Here is a 19,174-nt window from a genome sequence, read left to right as displayed (position 1 = left end):
ACTGTCCCATCAAACACTCCCAGGGCAGGAACAGGGTATTAGATACCGAGTAAAGCTCCCTCTGCACTGTCCCATCAAACACTCCCAGGGCAGGTACATGGGGTTAGATACAGAGTAAAGCTCCCTCTACACTGTCCCATCAAACACTCCCAGGTCAGGTAGAGCACGGGTTAGATAGAGAGTAAAGCTCCCTCTACACTGTCCCATCAAACACTCCCAGGGCAGGTACAGCACGCGGTTAGATACAGAGTAAAGCTCCCTCTACACTGTCGCATCAAACACTCCCAGGGCAGGTACAGGGGTTAGCTACAGAGTAAAGCTCTCTCTACACTGTCCCATCAAACACTCCCAGGGCAGGTACAGCACGGGGTTAGATACAGAGTAAATCTCCCTCTACACTTTCGCATCAAACACTCCCAGGGCAGGTACAGGGGGTTAGATACAGAGTAAAGCTCCCTCTACACTGTCCCATCTAACACTCCCAGGGCAGGTACAGGGGGTTAGATACAGAGCAAAGCTCCCTCTACACTGTCCCATCAAACACTCCCAGGGCAGGTACAGCACGGGTTAGATACAGAGTAAAGCTTCCTCTACACTACACTGTCCCATCAAACACTCCCAGGAAAGGTACAGGGGGTTAGATACAGAGTGAAGCTCCCTCTACACTGTCCCATCAAAAACTCCCAGGGCAGGTACAGCACGGGTTAGATACAGAGTAAAGCTCCCTCTACAGTGTCCTATCAAACACTCCCATGGCAGGTACAGGGGGTTAGATACAGAGTAAAGCTCCCTCTACACTGTCCCATCAAACACTCCCAGGGCAGGTACAGGGGGTTAGATACAGAGTAAAGCTCCCTCAACACTGTCCCATCAAACACTCCCAGGGCAGGTACAGGGGGTTAGATACAGAGTAAAGCTCCCTCTACACTGTCCCATCAAACACTCCCAGGGCAGGTACAGGGGGTTAGATACAGAGTAAAGCTCCCTCTACACTGTCCCATCAAACACTCCCAGGGCAGGTACAGGGGGTTAGATACAGAGTAAAGCTCCCTCTACACTGTCCCATCAAACACTTCCATGGCAGGTACAGGGGGTTAGATATAGAGTAAAACTCCCTTTACACTGTCCCATCAAACACTCCCAGGGCAGGTACAGGGGGTTAGATACAGAGTAAAGCTCCCTCTACACTGTCCCATCAAACACTCCCAGGGCAGGTACAGGGGGTTAGATACAGAGTAAAGCTCCCTCTACACTGTCCCATCAAACATTCCCAGGGCAGGTACATCACGGGGTTAGATACAGAGTAAAGCTCCCTCGACATTGTCCCATCAAACACTCCCAGGGCAGGAACAGGGTGTTAGATACAGAATAAAGCTCCCTCTGCACTTTCGCATCAAACACTCCCAGGGCAGGTACAGGGGGTTAGATACAGAGTAAAGCTCCCTCTACACTGTCCCATCAAACACTCCCAGGGCAGGTACAGCACGGGTTAGATACAGAGTAAAGTTTCCTCTACACTACACTGTCCCATCAAACACTCCCAGGACAGGTACAGGGGGTTAGATACAGAGTAAAGCTCCCTCTACACTGTCCCATCAAACACTCCCAGGGCAGGTACAGGGGGTTAGATACAGAGTAAAGCTCACTCAACACTGTCCCATCAAACACTCCCAGGGCAGGTACAGGGGGTTAGATACAGAGTAAAGCTCCCTCTACACTGTCCCATCAAACACTCCCAGGGCAGGTACAGGGGGTTAGATACAGAGTAAAGCTCCCTCTACACTGTCCCATCAAACACTCCCAGGGCAGGTACAGGGGGTTAGATACAGAGTAAAGCTCCCTCTACACTGTCCCATCAAACACTTCCATGGCAGGTACAGGGGGTTAGATATAGAGTAAAACTCCCTCTACACTGTCCCATCAAACACTCCCAGGGCAGGTACAGGGGGTTAGATACAGAGTAAAGCTCCCTCTACACTGTCCCATCAAACATTCCCAGGGCAGGTACATCACGGGGTTAGATACAGAGTAAAGCTCCCTCGACACTGTCCCATCAAACACTCCCAGGGTAGGTACAGGGGGTTAGATTCAGCGTAAAGCTCCCTCTGCACTGTCCCATCAAACACTCCCAGGGCAGGTACAGGGGGTTAGATACAGAGTAAAGCTCCCTCTGCACTGTCCCATCAAACACTCCCAGGGCAGGTACAGGGGGTTAGATACAGAGTAAAGTTCCCTCTACACTGTCCCATCAAACACTCCCAGGGCAGGTACAGGGGGTTAGATATAGAGTAAAGCTCCCTCTACACTGTCCCATCAAACACTCCCAGGGCAGGTACATGTGGTTAGATACAGAGTAAAGTTCCCTCTACACTGTCCCATCAAACACAGGGCAGGTACAGGGGGTTAGATACAGAGTAAAGCCCCCTCTACACTGTCCCATCAAACACTCCCAGGGCAGGTACAGGGGTTAGATACAGAGTAAAGCTCCCTCTACACTGTCCCATCAAACACTCCCAGGGCAGGTACAGCACGCGGTTAGATACAGAGTAAAGCTGCTTCTACACTGTCCCATCAAACACTCCCAGGGCAGGTACAGCACGTTAGATACAGTGTAAAGCTCCCTCTACACTGTCCCATCAAACACTCCCAGGGCAGGTACAGGGGTTAGCTACAGAGTAAAGCTCTCTCTACACTGTCCCATCAAACACTCCCAGGGCAGGTACAGCACGGGGTTAGATACAGAGTAAATCTCCCTCTACACTGTCCCATCAAACACTCCCAGAGCAGATACAGGGGGTTAGATACAGAGTAAAGCTCCCTCTACACTGTCTCATCAAACTCTCCCAGGACAGGAACAGGGGGTTAGAAAAAGAGTAAAGCTCCCTCTACACTGTCCCATCAAACACTCCCAGGGCAAGTACATGGTGTTAGATACAGAGTAAAGCTCCCTCTACACTGTCCCTTCAAACACCCCCAGGGCAGGTCCAGGGGGTTAGATACAGAGTAAAGCTCCCTCTGGACTTACGCATCAAACACTATCAGGACAGCTACAGCACGGGGTTAGATACAGAATAAAGTTCCCTCTAAACTGTCCCATCAAACACTCCCAGAGCAGATACAGGGGGTTAGATACAGAGTAAAGCTCCCTCTACACTGTCCCATCAAACACTCCCAGGGCGGGTACATGGGGTTAGATACAGAGTAAAACTCCCTCTACACTGTCCCATCAAACACTCCCAGGGTAGGTACAGGGGGTTAGATACAGCGTAAAGCTCCCTCTACACTGTCCCCATCAAACACTCCCAGGGCAGGTACAGGGGGTTAGATACAGAGTAAAGCTCCCTCTACACTGTCCCATCAAACACTCCCAGGGCAGGTACATTGGGTTAGATACAGAGTAAAGCTCCCTTTACACTGTCCCATCAAACACTCCCAGGGTATGTACAGGGGGTTAGATACAGAGTAAAGCTCCCTCTGCACTGTCCCATCAAACATTCCCAGGGCAGGTACAGGGTGTTAGATACAGAGTAAAGCTCCCTCTCCACTGTCTCATCAAACACTCCCAGGGCAGGTACAGGGGGTTAGATACAGAGCAAAGCTCCCTCTACACTGTCCCATCAAACACTCCCAGGGCAGGTACAGCACGGGGTTAGATACAGAGTAAAGCTCCTTCTGCACTTTCGTATCAAACACTCCCAGGGCAGGTACAGGGGGTTAGATACAGAGTAAAGCTCCCTCTACACTGTCCCATCAAACACTCCCAGGGCAGGTACAGCACGGATTAGATACAGGGTAAAGCTCCCTCTACACTACACTGTCCCATCAAACACTCCCAGGGCAGGTACAGCACGGGGTTAGATACAGAGTAAATCTCCCTCTACACTGTCCCATCAAAAACTCCCAGGGCAGGTACAGGAGGTTAGATACAGAGTAAAGCTCCCTCTACACTGTCCCATCAAACACTCCAAGGGCAGGTACAGGGGTTAGATACAGAGTAAAGCTCCGTCTACACTGTCCATCAAACACTCCCAGGGCAGGTACAGCACGGGGTTAGATACAGAGTAAATCTCCCTCTACACTCTACCATCAAACACTCCCAGGGCAGGTACAGGGTGTTAGATACAGAGTAAAGCTCCCTCTGCACTGTCCCATCAAACACTCCCAGGGCAGGTACAGTGGTTAGATACAGAGTAACTCTCACTCTACACTGTCCCATCAAACACTCCCAGGGCAGGTACAGTGGTTAGATACAGAGTAAAGCTCCCTCTACACTGTCCCATCAAACACTCCCAGGGCAGGTACAGGGGGTTAGATACAGAGTAAAGCTCCCTCTGCACTGTCCCATCAAACACTCCCAGGGCAGGTACAGCACGGGGTTAGATACAGAGTAAAACTCCCTCTACACTGTCCCATCAAACACTCCCAGGGCAGGTACAGCACAGGGTTAGATACAGAGTAAAGCTCCCTCTACACTGTCCCATCAAACACTCCCAGGGCAGGTACAGGGGGTTAGATACAGAGTAAAGCTCCCTCCACACTGTCCCCATCAAACACTCCCAGGGCAGGTACAGGGGGTTAGATACAGAGTAAAGCTCCCTCTACACTGTCCCATCAAACACTCCCAGGGCAGGTACAGGGGGTTAGATACAGAGTAAAGCTCCCTCTACACTGTCCCCATCAAACACTCCCAGGGCAGGTACAGGGGGTTAGATACAGAGTAAAGCTCCCTCTGCACTGTCCCATCAAACACTCCCAGGGCAGGGACAGCATGGGGTTAGATACAGAGTAAAGCTCCCTCTACACTGTCCCATCAAACACACCTGAGGCAGATTCCCGGTGATGAACCACAGAAGGCGTTGGAGAAGTTTGAGTGCAAAGCTTTGTGACATTCTGAGTGTCTATTGTAAGTGTAACAATCCACTGTTGTATGTGATTCAGGACTTCTTATACTCGCGTGCTCGAATCGATTACAGATACAGTCAGACATATTGGATTGGACTTTCGAAGAAATCGTGGACAGGAAATTGGAACTGGCTGGACGGGACGGAGCCCAGGTAGTCAAACCCGAGGGGTGTGAGTTTAGATTGGGGTGATACTGGGCTATGGGGAGAGAGCGGGGCAGTGGGATTAGTTTGGAGATTGATACAGGACTATGGGGAGAGAGCGGGGCAGTGGGATTAGTTTGGAGATTGATACAGGACTATGGGGAGAGAGCGGGGCAGTGGGATTAGTTTGGGATTGATACAGGACTATGGGGAGAGAGCGGGGCAGTGGGATTAGTTTGGGGATTGATACGGGACTATGGGGAGAGAGTGGGGCAGTGGGATTAGTTTGGGGATTGATACAGGACTATGGGGAGAGAGCGGGGCAGTGGGATTAGTTTGGGGATTGATACAGGACGATGCGGAGAGAGTGGGGCAGTGGGATTAGTTTGGGGATTGATACAGGACTATGGGGAGAGAGCGGGGTAGTGGGATTAGTTTGTGAATTGATACTGGGCTATGGGGAGAGAGCGGGGCAGTGGGATTAGTTTGGGATACATCCAGCGTAATGGGGAGAGAGCGGGGCAGTGGGATTAGTTTGGGGATTGATACAGGACTATGGGGAGAGAGCGGGGCAGTGGGATTAGTTTGGGGATTGATACAGGACTATGGGGAGAGAGCGGGGCAGTGGGATTAGTTTGGGGATTGATACAGGACTATGGGGAGAGAGCGGGGCAGTGGGATTAGTTTGGGGATTGATACAGGACTATGGGGAGAGAGCGGGGTAGTGGGATTAGTTTGGGAATTGATACTGGGCTATGGGGAGAGAGCGGGGCAGTGGGATTAGTTTGGGATACATCCAGCGTAATGGGGAGAGAGCGGGGCAGTGGGATTAGTTTGGGGAATGATACAGGGCTATGGGGAGAGAGCGGGGTAGTGGGATTAGTTTGGGAATTGATACGGGACTATGGGGAGAGAGTGGGGCACTGGGATTAGTTTGGCGATTGATACAGGACTAAGGGGAGAGAGCGGGGTAGTGGGATTAGTTTGGGAATTGATACTGGGCTATGGGGAGAGAGCAGGGCAGTGGGATTAGTTTGGGGATTGATACAGGACTATGGGGAGAGAGCAGGGTAGTGGGATTAGTTTGGGGAATGATACAGGGCTATGGGGAGAGAGCGGGGCAGTGGGATTAGTTTGGGGATTGATACAGGACTATGGGGAGAGAGCGGGGTAGTGGGATTAGTTTGGGAATTGAGACTGGGCTATGGGGAGAGAGCGGGGCAGTGGGATTAGTTTGGGGATTGATACAGGACTATGGGGAGAGAGCGGGGCAGTGGTATTAGTTTGGAGATTGTTACAGGACTATGGGGAGAGAGCGGGGTAGTGGGATTAGTTTGGGAATTGATACTGGGCTATGGGGAGAGAGCGGGGCAGTGGGATTAGTTTGGAGATTGATATAGGACAATGGGGAGAGAGCGGGGCAGTGGGATTAGTTTGGGGATTGATACTGGGCAATGGGGAGAGAGCGGGGCAGTGGGATTAGTTTGGGGATTGATACAGGACTATGGGGAGAGAGCGGGGCAGTGGGATTAGTTTGGGATACATACAGCGCAATGGGGAGAGAGCGGGGCAGTGGGATTAGTTTGGGGATTGATACAGGACTATGGGGAGAGAGCGGGGCAGTGGGATTAGTTTGGGGATTGATACAGGACTATGGGGAGAGAGCGGGGCAGTGGGATTTGTTTGGGGATTGATACAGGACTATGGGGAGAGAGCGCGGCAGTGGGATGAGTTTGGGGATTGATACAGGACTATGGGGAGAGAGCGGTGCAGTGGGATTAGTTTGGAGATTGATACAGGACTATGGGGAGAGAGCGGGGCAGTAGGATTAGTTTGGGGATTGATACAGGGCTATGGGGAGAGAGCGGGGCAGTGGGATTAGTTTGGGGATTGATACAGGACTATGGGGAGAGAGCGGGGCAGTGGGATTAGTTTGGGGATTGAGACAGGACTATGGGGAGAGAGCGGGGCAGTGGGATTAGTTTGGGGATTGAGACAGGACTATGGGGAGAGAGCGGGGCAGTGGGATTAGTTTGGAGATTGATACAGGACTATGGGGAGAGAGCGGGGCAGTGGGATTAGTTTGGGGATTGATACAGGACTATGAGGAGAGAGCGGGGCAGTGGGATTAGTTTGGGATTGATACAGGGCTATGGGGAGAGAGCAGGGCAGTGGGATTAGTTTGGAGATTGAAACAGGGCTATGGGGAGAGAGCGGGGCAGTGGGATTAGTTTGGGGATTGATACTGGGCAATGGGGAGAGAGCGGGGCAGTGGGATTAGTTTGGGGATTGATACAGGACTATGGGGAGAGAGCGGGGCAGTGGGATTAGTTTGGGGATTGATACAGGACTATGGGGAGAGAGCGGGGCAGTGGGATTAGTTTGGAGATTGATACAGGACTATGGGGGGAGAGCGGGGCAGTGGGATTAGTTTGGGGATTGATACAGGACTATGGGGAGAGAGCGGGGCAGTGGGATTAGTTTGGGGATTGATACAGGACTATGGGGAGAGAGCGGGGCAGTGGGATTAGTTTGGGGATTGATACAGGACTATGGGGAGAGAGCGGGGCAGTGGGATTAGTTTGGGGATTGATACAGGACTATGGGGAAAGAGCGGGGCAGTGGGATTAGTTTGGAGATTGATACAGGACTATGGGGGGAGAGCGGGGCAGTGGGATTAGTTTGGAGATTGATACAGGACTATGGGGAGAGAGCGGGGCAGTGGGATTAGTTTGGGGATTGATACAGGACTATGGGGAGAGAGCGGGGCAGTGGGAATAGTTTGGGGATTGATACAGGACTATGGGGAGAGAGCGGGGCAGTGGGATTAGTTTGGGAATTGATACTGGGCTATGGGGAGAGAGCGGGGCAGTGGGATTAGTTTGGGGATTGATACAGGACTATGGGGAGAGAGCGGGGCAGTGGGATTAGTTTGGCGATTGATACAGGACTATGGGGAGAGAGCGGGGCAGTGGGATTAGTTTGGAGATTGATACAGGACTATGGGGGGAGAGCGGGGCAGTGGGATTAGTTTGGGGATTGATACAGGACTATGGGGAGAGAGCGGGGCAGTGGGATTAGTTTGGGGATTGATACAGGACTATGGGGAGAGAGCGAGGCAGTGGGATTAGTTTGGGGATTGATACAGGACTATGAGGAGAGAGCGGGGCAGTGGGATTAGTTTGGGGATTGATACAGGACTATGGGGAGAGAGCGAGGCAGTGGGATTAGTTTGGGGATTGATACAGGTCTATGGGGAGAGAGCGGGGCAGTGGGATTAGTTTGGGGATTGATACAGTGATATGGGGGTAGAGCGGGGCAGTGGGATTAGTTTGGGGATTGATACAGGGATATGGGGGTAGAGCGGGGCAGTGGGATTAGTTTGGGGATTGATACAGGACTATGGGGAGAGAGCGGGGCAGTGGGATTAGTTTGGGGATTGATACATGACTATGGGGAGAGAGCGGGGCAGTGGGATTAGTTTGGGTATTGATACAGGACTATGGGGAGAGAGCGGGGCAGTGGGATTAGTTTGGGGATTGATACAGGACTATGGGAAGAGAGCGGGGCAGTGGGATTAGTTTGGGATTGATACAGGGCTGAGGGGAGAGAGCGAGGCAGTGGGATTAGTTTGGGATTGATACAGCGCTGTGGGGAGAGAGCGGGGCAGTGGGATTAGTTTGGGATTGATACAGGGCTAAGGGGAGAGAGCGGGGCAGTGGGATTAGTTTAGGATTGATACAGGACTATGGGGAGAGAGTGGGGCAGTGGGATTAGTTTGGGGATTGATACAGGACTATGGGGAGAGAGCGGGGCAGTGGGATTAGTTTGGGGATTGATACAGGACTATGGGGAGAGAGCGGGGCAGTGGGATTAGTTTGGGGATTGATACAGGACTATCGGGAGAGAGCGGAGCTGTGGGATTAGTTTGGAGATTGAAACAGGGCTATGGGGAGAGAGCGAGGCAGTGGGATTAGTTTGGGGATTGATACAGGACTATGGGGAGAGAGCGGGGCTGTGGGATTAGTTTGGGATTGATACAGGGCGATGGGGCGAGAGCGGGGCAGTGGGATTAGTTTGGGATTGATACAGGGCTATGGGGAGAGAGCGGGGCTGTGGGATTAGTTTGGGATTGATACAGGGCGATGGGGCGAGAGCGGGGCAGTGGGATTAGTTTGGGATACATACAGCGCTATGGGGAGAGAGCGAGGCAGTGGGATTAGTTTGGGATTGATACAGGACTATGGGGAGAGAGCGGGGCAGTGTGATTAGTTTTGGGATTGATACAGGACTATGGGGAGAGAGCGAGGCAGTGGGATTAGTTTGGGATTGATACCGGGCCATGGGGAGAGAACGGGGCAGTGGGATTAGTTTGGGAATTGATACAGGGCATGGGGAGAGAGTGGGGCAGTGGGATTAGTTTGGGATTGATACCGGGCCATGGGGAGAGAACGGGGCAGTGGGATTAGTTTGGGAATTGATACAGGGCTGTGGGAAGAGAGCGGGGCAGTGGGCTTAGTTTGGAGATTGATACAGGACTATGGGAAGAGAGCGGGGCAGTGGGATTAGTTTGGGGATTGAAACAGGACTATGGGGAGAGAGCGGTGCAGTGGGATTAGTTTGGGGACTGATACAGGACTATGGGGAGAGAGCGGGGCAGTGGAATTAGTTTGGGGATTGATACAGGACTATGGGGGGAGAGCGGGGCAGTGGGATTAGTTTGGGGATTGATACAGGACTATGGGGAGAGAGCGGGGCAGTGGGATTAGTTTGGAGATTGATACATCACTATGGGGAGAGAGCGGGGTAGTGGGATTAGTTTGGGGATTGATACAGGACTATTGGGAGAGAGCGGGGTTGTGGGATTAGTTTGGAGATTGAAACAGTTCTATGGGGAGAGAGCGGGGCAGTGGGATTAATTTGGGATTGATACAGGACTATGGGGAGAGAGCGGGGCAGTGGGATTAGTTTGGAGATTGAAACAGGGCTATGGGGAGAGAGCGAGGCAGTGGGATTAGTTTGGGGATTGATACAGGACTATGGGGAGAGAGCGGGGCAGTGGGATTAGTTTGGGGATTGATACAGGACTATGGGGAGAGAGCGGGGCAGTGGGATTAGTTTGGGTTTGATACAGGACTATGGGGAGAGAGCGGGGCAGTGGGATTAGTTTGGGGATTGATACAGGACTATGGGGAGAGAGCGGGGCAGTGGGATTAGTTTGGGATTGATACAGGGCTATGGTGAGAGAGCGGGGCAGTGGGATTAGTTTGGGGATTGATACAGGACTATGGGGAGAGAGCGGGGTTGTGGGATTAGTTTGGGGATTGATACAGGACTATGGGGAGAGAGCGGGGCAGTGGGATTAGTTTGGGGATTGATACAGGACTATGGGGAGAGAGCGGGGCAGTGGGATTAGTTTGGGGATTGATACAGGACTATGGGGAGAGAGCGGGGCAGTAGGATTAGTTTGGGGATTGATACCGGGCCATGGGGAGAGAACGGGGCAGTGGGATTAGTTTGGGAATTGATACAGGGCTGTGGGAAGAGAGCGGGGCAGTGGGCTTAGTTTGGAGATTAATACAGGAATATGGGGAGAGAGCGGTGCAGTGGGATTAGTTTGGGGATTGATACAGGACTATGGGGAGAGAGCGGGACAGTGGGATTAGTTTGGGGATTGATACAGGACTATGGGGAGAGAGCGGGGCAGTGGGATTAGTTTGGGGATTGATACAGGACTATGGGGAGAGAGCGGGGCAGTGGGATTAGTTTGGGGATTGATACAGGACTATGGGGAAAGAGCGGGGCAGTGGGATTAGTTTGGGAATTGATACTGGGCTATGGGGAGAGAGCGGGGCAGTGGGATTAGTTTGGGGATTGATACAGGACTATGGGGAGAGAGCGGGGCAGTGGGATTAGTTTGGGGATTGATACAGGACTATGGGGAGAGAGCGGGGCAGTGGGATTAGTTTGGAGATTGATACAGGACTATGGGGGGAGAGCGGGGCAGTGGGATTAGTTTGGAGATTGATACAGGACTATGGGGAGAGAGCGGGGCAGTGGGATTAGTTTGGAGATTGATAGAGGACTATGGGGAGAGAGCGGGGCAGTGGGATTAGTTTGGGGATTGATACAGGACTATGGGTAGAGAGCGGGGCAGTGGGATTAGTTTGGGGATTGATACAGGACTATGGGGAGAGAGCGGGGCAGTGGGATTAGTTTGGGGATTGATACAGGACTATGAGGAGAGAGCGGGGCAGTGGGATTAGTTTGGGGATTGATACAGGACTATGAGGAGAGAGCGGGGCAGTGGGATTAGTTTGGGGATTGATACAGGACTATGGGGAGACAGCGAGGCAGTGGGCTTAGTTTGGGGATTGATACAGGTCTATGGGGAGAGAGCGGGGCAGTGGGATTAGTTTGGGATTGATACAGTGATATGGGGGTAGAGCGGGGCAGTGGGATTAGTTTGGGGATTGATACAGGGATATGGGGGTAGAGCGGGGCAGTGGGATTAGTTTGGGGATTGATACAGGACTATGGGGAGAGAGCGGGGCAGTGGGATTAGTTTGGGGATTGATACATGACTATGGGGAGAGAGCGGGGCAGTGGGATTAGTTTGGGTATTGATACAGGACTATGGGGAGAGAGCGGGGCAGTGGGATTAGTTTGGGGATTGATACAGGACTATGGGAAGAGAGCGGGGCAGTGGGATTAGTTTGGGATTGATACAGGGCTAAGGGGAGAGAGCGAGGCAGTGGGATTAGTTTGGGATTGATACAGGGCTGTGGGGAGAGAGCGGGGCAGTGGGATTAGTTTGGGATTGATACAGGGCTAAGGGGAGAGAGCGGGGCAGTGGGATTAGTTTGGAGATTGAAACAGGTCTGTGGGGAGAGAGCGGGGCTGTGGGATTAGTTTGGGATTGATACAGGGTTATGGGGAGAGAGCGGGGCAGTGGGATTAGTTAGGGATTGATACAGGACTATGGGAAGAGAGCAGGGCAGTGGGATTCGTTTTGGGATTGATACAGGGTTATGGGGAGAGAGCAGGGCAGTGGGATTAGTTTGGGGATTGATACAGGGCTATGGGGAGAGAGCGGGGCAGTGGGATTAGTTTAGGATTGATACAGGACTATGGGGAGAGAGTGGGGCAGTGGGATTAGTTTGGGGATTGATACAGGGCTATGGGGAGAGAGCGGGGCAGTGGGATTTGTTTGAGAATTGATACAGGGCTATAGCGAGAGAGCAGGGCAGTGGGATTAGTTTGGGATTGATACAGGGCTAAGGGGAGAGTGCGGGGCAGTGGGCTTAGTTTGGAGATTGAAACAGGACTATGGGGAGAGAGCGGGGCTGTGGGATTAGTTTGGGATTGATACAGGGCTAAGGGGAGAGCGCGGGGCAGTGGTATAGTTTGGGATTGATACAGGGCTATGGGGCGAGAGCGGGGCAGTGGGATTAGTTTGGGATTGGTACAGGACTATGGGGAGAGAGCGGGACAGTGGGATTAGTTTGGGGATTGATACAGGGCTATGGGGAGAGAGCGGGGCAGTGGGATTAGTTTGGGGATTGATACAGGACTATCGGGAGAGAGCGGGGCTGTGGGATTAGTTTGGAGATTGAAACAGGGCCATGGGGAGAGAGCGGGGCTGTGGGATTAGTTTGGGATTGATACAGGGCTATGGGGCGAGAGCGGGGCAGTGGGATTAGTTTGGGATACATACAGCGCTATGGGGAGAGAGCGAGGCAGTGGGATTAGTTTGGGATTGATACAGGACTATGGGGAGAGAGCGGGGCAGTGTGATTAGTTTTGGGATTGATACAGGACTATGGGGAGAGAGCGAGGCAGTGGGATTAGTTTGGGATTGATACCGGGCCATGGGGAGAGAGCGGGGCAGTGGGATTAGTTTGGGAATTGATACAGGGCTGTGGAGAGAGCGCGGGGCAGTGGGATTAGTTTGGAGATTGATACAGGACTATGGGGAGAGAGCGGGGCAGTGGGATTAGTTTGGGGATTGATACAGGGCTGTGGGGAGAGAGCGGGGCAGTGGGATTAGTTTGGGATTGATACAGGGCTGTGGGGAGAGAGCGGGGCCGTGGGATTAGTTTGGGGATTGATACAGGGTTATGGGGAGAGAGCGGGGCAGTGGGATTAGTTTGGGATTGATACAGGGCTGTGGGGAGAGAGTGGGGCTGTGGGATTAGTTTGGGGATTGATACAGGGCTATGGGGAGAGAGCAGGGCAGTGGAATTAGTTTGGGGATTGATACAGGACTATGGGGAGAGAGCGGGGCAGTGGGATTAGTTTGGGAATTGATACAGGACTATGGGGAGAGAGCGGGGCAGTGGGATTAGTTTGGGGATTGATACAGGACTATGGGGAGAGAGCGGGGCAGTGGAATTAGTTTGGGGATTGATACAGGACTATGGGGAGAGAGCGGGGCAGTGGGATTAGTTTGGGGATTGATACAGGACTATGGGGAGAGAGCGGGGCAGTGGGATTAGTTTGGGGATTGATACAGGACTATGGGGAGAGAGCGGGGCAGTGGGATTAGTTTGGAGATTGATACATCACTATGGGGAGAGAGCGGGGCAGTGCGATTAGTTTGGGATTGATACAGGGCTATGGGGAGAGAGCGGGGTTGTGGGATTAGTTTGGGGATTGATACAGGACTATGGGGAGAGAGCGGGGTTGTGGGATTAGTTTGGAGATTGAAACAGTTCTATGGGGAGAGAGCGGGGCAGTGGGATTAGTTTGGGATTGATACAGGACTATGGGGAGAGCGGGGCAGTGGGATTAGTTTGGAGATTGAAACAGGGCTATGGGGAGAGAGCGAGGCAGTGGGATTAGTTTGGAGATTGAAACAGGGCTATGGGGAGAGAGCGAGGCAGTGGGATTAGTTTGGGTTTGATACAGGACTATGGGGAGAGAGCGGGGCAGTGGGATTAGTTTGGGATTGATACAGGGCTATGGTGAGAGAGCGGGGCAGTGGGATTAGTTTGGGGATTGATACAGGACTATGGGGAGAGAGCGGGGCAGTGGGATTAGTTTGGGGATTGATACAGGACTATGGGGAGAGAGCGGGGCAGTGGGATTAGTTTGGAGATTGATACAGGACTATGGGGAGAGAGCGGGGCAGTGGGATTAGTTTGGGGATTGATACAGGACTATGGGGAGAGAGCGGGGCAGTAGGATTAGTTTGGGGATTGATACAGGACTATGGGGAGAGAGCGGGGCAGTGGGATTAGTTTGGGGATTGATACAGGGCTATGGGGAGAGAGCGGGGTCGTGGGGTTATTTTGGGGATTGATACAGGGCTATGGGGAGAGAGCGGGGCAGTGGGATTAGTTTGGGGATTAATACAGGAATATGGGGAGAGAGCGGTGCAGTGGGATTAGTTTGGAGATTGATACAGGACTATGGTGAGAGAGCGGGGCAGTGGGATTAGTTTGGGGATTGATACTGGGCAATGGGGAGAGAGCGGGGCAGTGGGATTAGTTTGGGGATTGATACAGGACTATGGGGAGAGAGCAGGGCAGTGGGATTAGTTTGGGATACATACAGCGCAATGGGGAGAGAGCGGGGCAGTGGGATTAGTTTGGGGATTGATACAGGACGATGGGGAGAGAGCGGGGCAGTGGGATTAGTTTGGGAATTGATACAGGACTATGGGGAGAGAGCGGGGCAGTGGGATTAGTTTGGGGATTGATACAGGACTATGGGGAGAGAGCGGGGCAGTGGGATTAGTTTGGGGATTGATACAGGACTATGGGGAGAGAGCGGGGCAGTGGGATTAGTTTGGGGATTGATACAGGACTATGGGGAGAGAGCGGGGCAGTGGGATTAGTTTGGGGATTGATACAGGACTATGGGGTAAGAGCGGGGCAGTGGGATTAGTTTGGAGATTGATACAGGACTATGGGGGGAGAGCGGGGCAGTGGGATTAGTTTGGAGATTGATACAGGACTATGGGGAGAGAGCGGGGCAGTGGGATTAGTTTGGGGATTGATACAGGACTATGCGGAGAGAGCGGGTCAGTGGGATTAGTTTGGAGATTGATACAGGACTATGGGGAGAGAGCGGGGCAGTGGGATTAGTTTGGGGATTGATACAGGACTATGGGGAGAGAGCGGGGCAGTGGGATTAGTTTGGAGATTGATACAGGACTATGGGGAGAGAGCGGGGCAGTGGGATTAGTTTGGGATTGATACAGGACGATGAGGAGAGAGCGGGGCAGTGGGATTAGTTTGGAGATTGATACAGGACTATGGGGAGAGAGCGGTGCAGTGGGATTAGTTTGGAGATTGATACAGGACTATGGGGAGAGAGCGGGGCAGTGGGATTAGTTTGGGATTGATACAGGGCTATGGGGAGAGAGCGGGGTAGTGGGATTAGTTTGGGAATTGAGACTGGGCTATGGGGAGAGAGCGGGGCAGTGGGATTAGTTTGGCGATTGATACAGGACTATGGGGAGAGAGCGGGGCAGTGGGATTAGTTTGGAGATTGATACAGGACTATGGGGAGAGAGCGGGGCAGTGGGATTAGTTTGGGGATTGATACAGGACTATGGGGAGAGAGCGGGGCAGTGGGATTAGTTTGGAGATTGAAACAGGACTATGGGGAGAGAGCGGGGCAGTGGGATTAGTTTGGGGATTGATACAGGACTATGGGGAGAGAGCGGGGCAGTGGGATTAGTTTGGGAATTGATACTGGGCTATGGGGAGAGAGCGGGGCAGTGGGATTAGTTTGGAGATTGATACAGGACTATGGGGAGAGAGCGGGGCAGTGGGATTAGTTTGGGAATTGATACTGGGCAATGGGGAGAGAGCGGGGCAGTGGGATTAGTTTGGGGATTGATACAGGACTATGGGGAGAGAGCGGGGCAGTGGGATTAGTTTGGGGATTGATACAGGACTATGGGGAAAGAGCGGGGCAGTGGGATTAGTTTGGGAATTGATACTGGGCTATGGGGAGAGAGCGGGGCAGTGGGATTAGTTTGGGGATTGATACAGGATTATGGGGAGAGAGCGGGGCAGTGGGATTAGTTTGGGGATTGATACAGGACTATGGGGAGAGAGCGGGGCAGTGGGATTAGTTTGGAGATTGATACAGGACTATGGGGGGAGAGCGGGGCAGTGGGATTAGTTTGGGGATTGATACAGGACTATGGGTAGAGAGCGGGGCAGTGGGATTAGTTTGGGGATTGATACAGGACTATGGGGAGAGAGCGAGGCAGTGGGATTAGTTTGGGGATTGATACAGGACTATGAGGAGAGAGCGGGGCAGTGGGATTAGTTTGGGGATTGATACAGGACTATGAGGAGAGAGCGGGGCAGTGGGATTAGTTTGGGGATTGATACAGGACTATGGGGAGACAGCGAGGCAGTGGGATTAGTTTGGGGATTGATACAGGTCTATGGGGAGAGAGCGGGGCAGTGGGATTAGTTTGGGGATTGATACAGTGATATGGGGGTAGAGCGGGGCAGTGGGATTAGTTTGGGGATTGATACAGGGATATGGGGGTAGAGCGGGGCAGTGGGATTAGTTTGGGGATTGATACAGGACTATGGGGAGAGAGCGGGGCAGTGGGATTAGTTTGGGGATTGATACATGACTATGGGGAGAGAGCGGGGCAGTGGGATTAGTTTGGGTATTGATACAGGACTATGGGGAGAGAGCGGGGCAGTGGGATTAGTTTGGGGATTGATACAGGACTATGGGAAGAGAGCGGGGCAGTGGGATTAGTTTGGGATTGATACAGGGCTAAGGGGAGAGAGCGAGGCAGTGGGATTAGTTTGGGATTGATACAGGGCTGTGGGGAGAGAGCGGGGCAGTGGGATTAGTTTGGGATTGATACAGGGCTAAGGGGAGAGAGCGGGGCAGTGGGATTAGTTTGGAGATTGAAACAGGTCTGTGGGGAGAGAGCGGGGCTGTGGGATTAGTTTGGGATTGATACAGGGTTATGGGGAGAGAGCGGGGCAGTGGGATTAGTTAGGGATTGATACAGGACTATGGGAAGAGAGCAGGGCAGTGGGATTCGTTTTGGGATTGATACAGGGTTATGGGGAGAGAGCAGGGCAGTGGGATTAGTTTGGGGATTGATACAGGGCTATGGGGAGAGAGCGGGGCAGTGGGATTAGTTTAGGATTGATACAGGACTATGGGGAGAGAGCGGGGCAGTGGGATTAGTTTGGGGATTGATACAGGACTATGGGGAGAGAGCGGGGCAGTGGGATTAGTTTAGGATTGATACAGGACTATGGGGAGAGAGTGGGGCAGTGGGATTAGTTTGGGGATTGATACAGGGCTATGGGGAGAGAGCGGGGCAGTGGGATTTGTTTGAGAATTGATACAGGGCTATAGCGAGAGAGCAGGGCAGTGGGATTAGTTTGGGATTGATACAGGGCTAAGGGGAGAGTGCGGGGCAGTGGGCTTAGTTTGGAGATTGAAACAGGACTATGGGGAGAGAGCGGGGCTGTGGGATTAGTTTGGGATTGATACAGGGCTAAGGGGAGAGCGCGGGGCAGTGGTATAGTTTGGGATTGATACAGGGCTATGGGGCGAGAGCGGGGCAGTGGGATTAGTTTGGGATTGGTACAGGACTATGGGGAGAGAGCGGGACAGTGGGATTAGTTTGGGGATTGATACAGGGTTATGGGGAGAGAGCGGGGCAGTGGGATTAGTTTGGGATTGATACAGGGCTGTGGGGAGAGAGTGGGGCTGTGGGATTAGTTTGGGGATTGATACAGGGCTATGGGGAGAGAGCAGGGCAGTGGAATTAGTTTGGGGATTGATACAGGACTATGGGGAGAGAGCGGGGCAGTGGGATTAGTTTGGGAATTGGTACAGGACTATGGGGAGAGAGCGGGGCAGTGGGATTAGTTTGGGGATTGATACAGGACTATGGGGAGAGAGCGGGGCAGTGGAATTAGTTTGGGGATTGATACAGGACTATGGGGAGAGAGCGGGGCAGTGGGATTAGTTTGGGGATTGATACAGGACTATGGGGAGAGAGCGGGGCAGTGGGATTAGTTTGGGGATTGATACAGGACTATGGGGAGAGAGCGGGGCAGTGGGATTAGTTTGGAGATTGATACATCACTATGGGGAGAGAGCGGGGCAGTGCGATTAGTTTGGGATTGATACAGGGCTATGGGGAGAGAGCGGGGTTGTGGGATTAGTTTGGGGATTGATACAGGACTATGGGGAGAGAGCGGGGTTGTGGGATTAGTTTGGAGATTGAAACAGTTCTATGGGGAGAGAGCGGGGCAGTGGGATTAGTTTGGGATTGATACAGGACTTTGGGGAGAGCGGGGCAGTGGGATTAGTTTGGAGATTGAAACAGGGCTATGGGGAGAGAGCGAGGCAGTGGGATTAGTTTGGAGATTGAAACAGGGCTATGGGGAGAGAGCGAGGCAGTGGGATTAGTTTGGGTTTGATACAGGACTATGGGGAGAGAGCGGGGCAGTGGGATTAGTTTGGGATTGATACAGGGCTATGGTGAGAGAGCGGGGCAGTGGGATTAGTTTGGGGATTGATACAGGACTATGGGGAGAGAGCGGGGCAGTGGGATTAGTTTGGGGATTGATACAGGACTATGGGGAGAGAGCGGGGCAGTGGGATTAGTTTGGGGATTGATACAGGACTATGGGGAGAGAGCGGGGCAGTGGGATTAGTTTGGGGATTGATACAGGACTATGGGGAGAGAGCGGGGCAGTAGGATTAGTTTGGGGATTGATACAGGACTATGGGGAGAGAGCGGGGCAGTGGGATTAGTTTGGGGATTGATACAGGGCTATGGGGAGAGAGCGGGGTCGTGGGGTTATTTTGGGGATTGATACAGGGCTATGGGGAGAGAGCGGGGCAGTGGGATTAGTTTGGGGATTAATACAGGAATATGGGGAGAGAGCGGTGCAGTGGGATTAGTTTGGAGATTGATACAGGACTATGGTGAGAGAGCGGGGCAGTGGGATTAGTTTGGGGATTGATACTGGGCAATGGGGAGAGAGCGGGGCAGTGGGATTAGTTTGGGGATTGATACAGGACTATGGGGAGAGAGCAGGGCAGTGGGATTAGTTTGGGATACATACAGCGCAATGGGGAGAGAGCGGGGCAGTGGGATTAGTTTGGGGATT

The 19,174-nt window shown here is 52.7% G+C and overlaps 1 protein-coding gene across 1 annotated transcript in view; it reads left to right on the top strand.

Moving 5' to 3' along the window:
- LOC139251753 (C-type lectin domain family 12 member B-like) overlaps positions 1 to 19,174 on the top strand; it is a 131,438-nt gene that overhangs the window by 96,048 nt on the left and 16,216 nt on the right. The window contains exon 6 of the mRNA XM_070873294.1: positions 4,939 to 5,054. Within this exon, the coding sequence (XP_070729395.1) occupies positions 4,939 to 5,054 (116 nt within the window). The remainder of the gene's footprint in view (positions 1 to 4,938; positions 5,055 to 19,174) is intronic.

This window comes from Pristiophorus japonicus, unplaced genomic scaffold, assembly GCF_044704955.1.
Source record: "Pristiophorus japonicus isolate sPriJap1 unplaced genomic scaffold, sPriJap1.hap1 HAP1_SCAFFOLD_440, whole genome shotgun sequence".
NCBI lineage: Eukaryota > Metazoa > Chordata > Chondrichthyes > Pristiophoridae > Pristiophorus > Pristiophorus japonicus.
The sequence above is the reverse complement of the archived record's forward strand: the minus strand, read 5'-3'. Positions and strand labels throughout refer to the sequence as shown.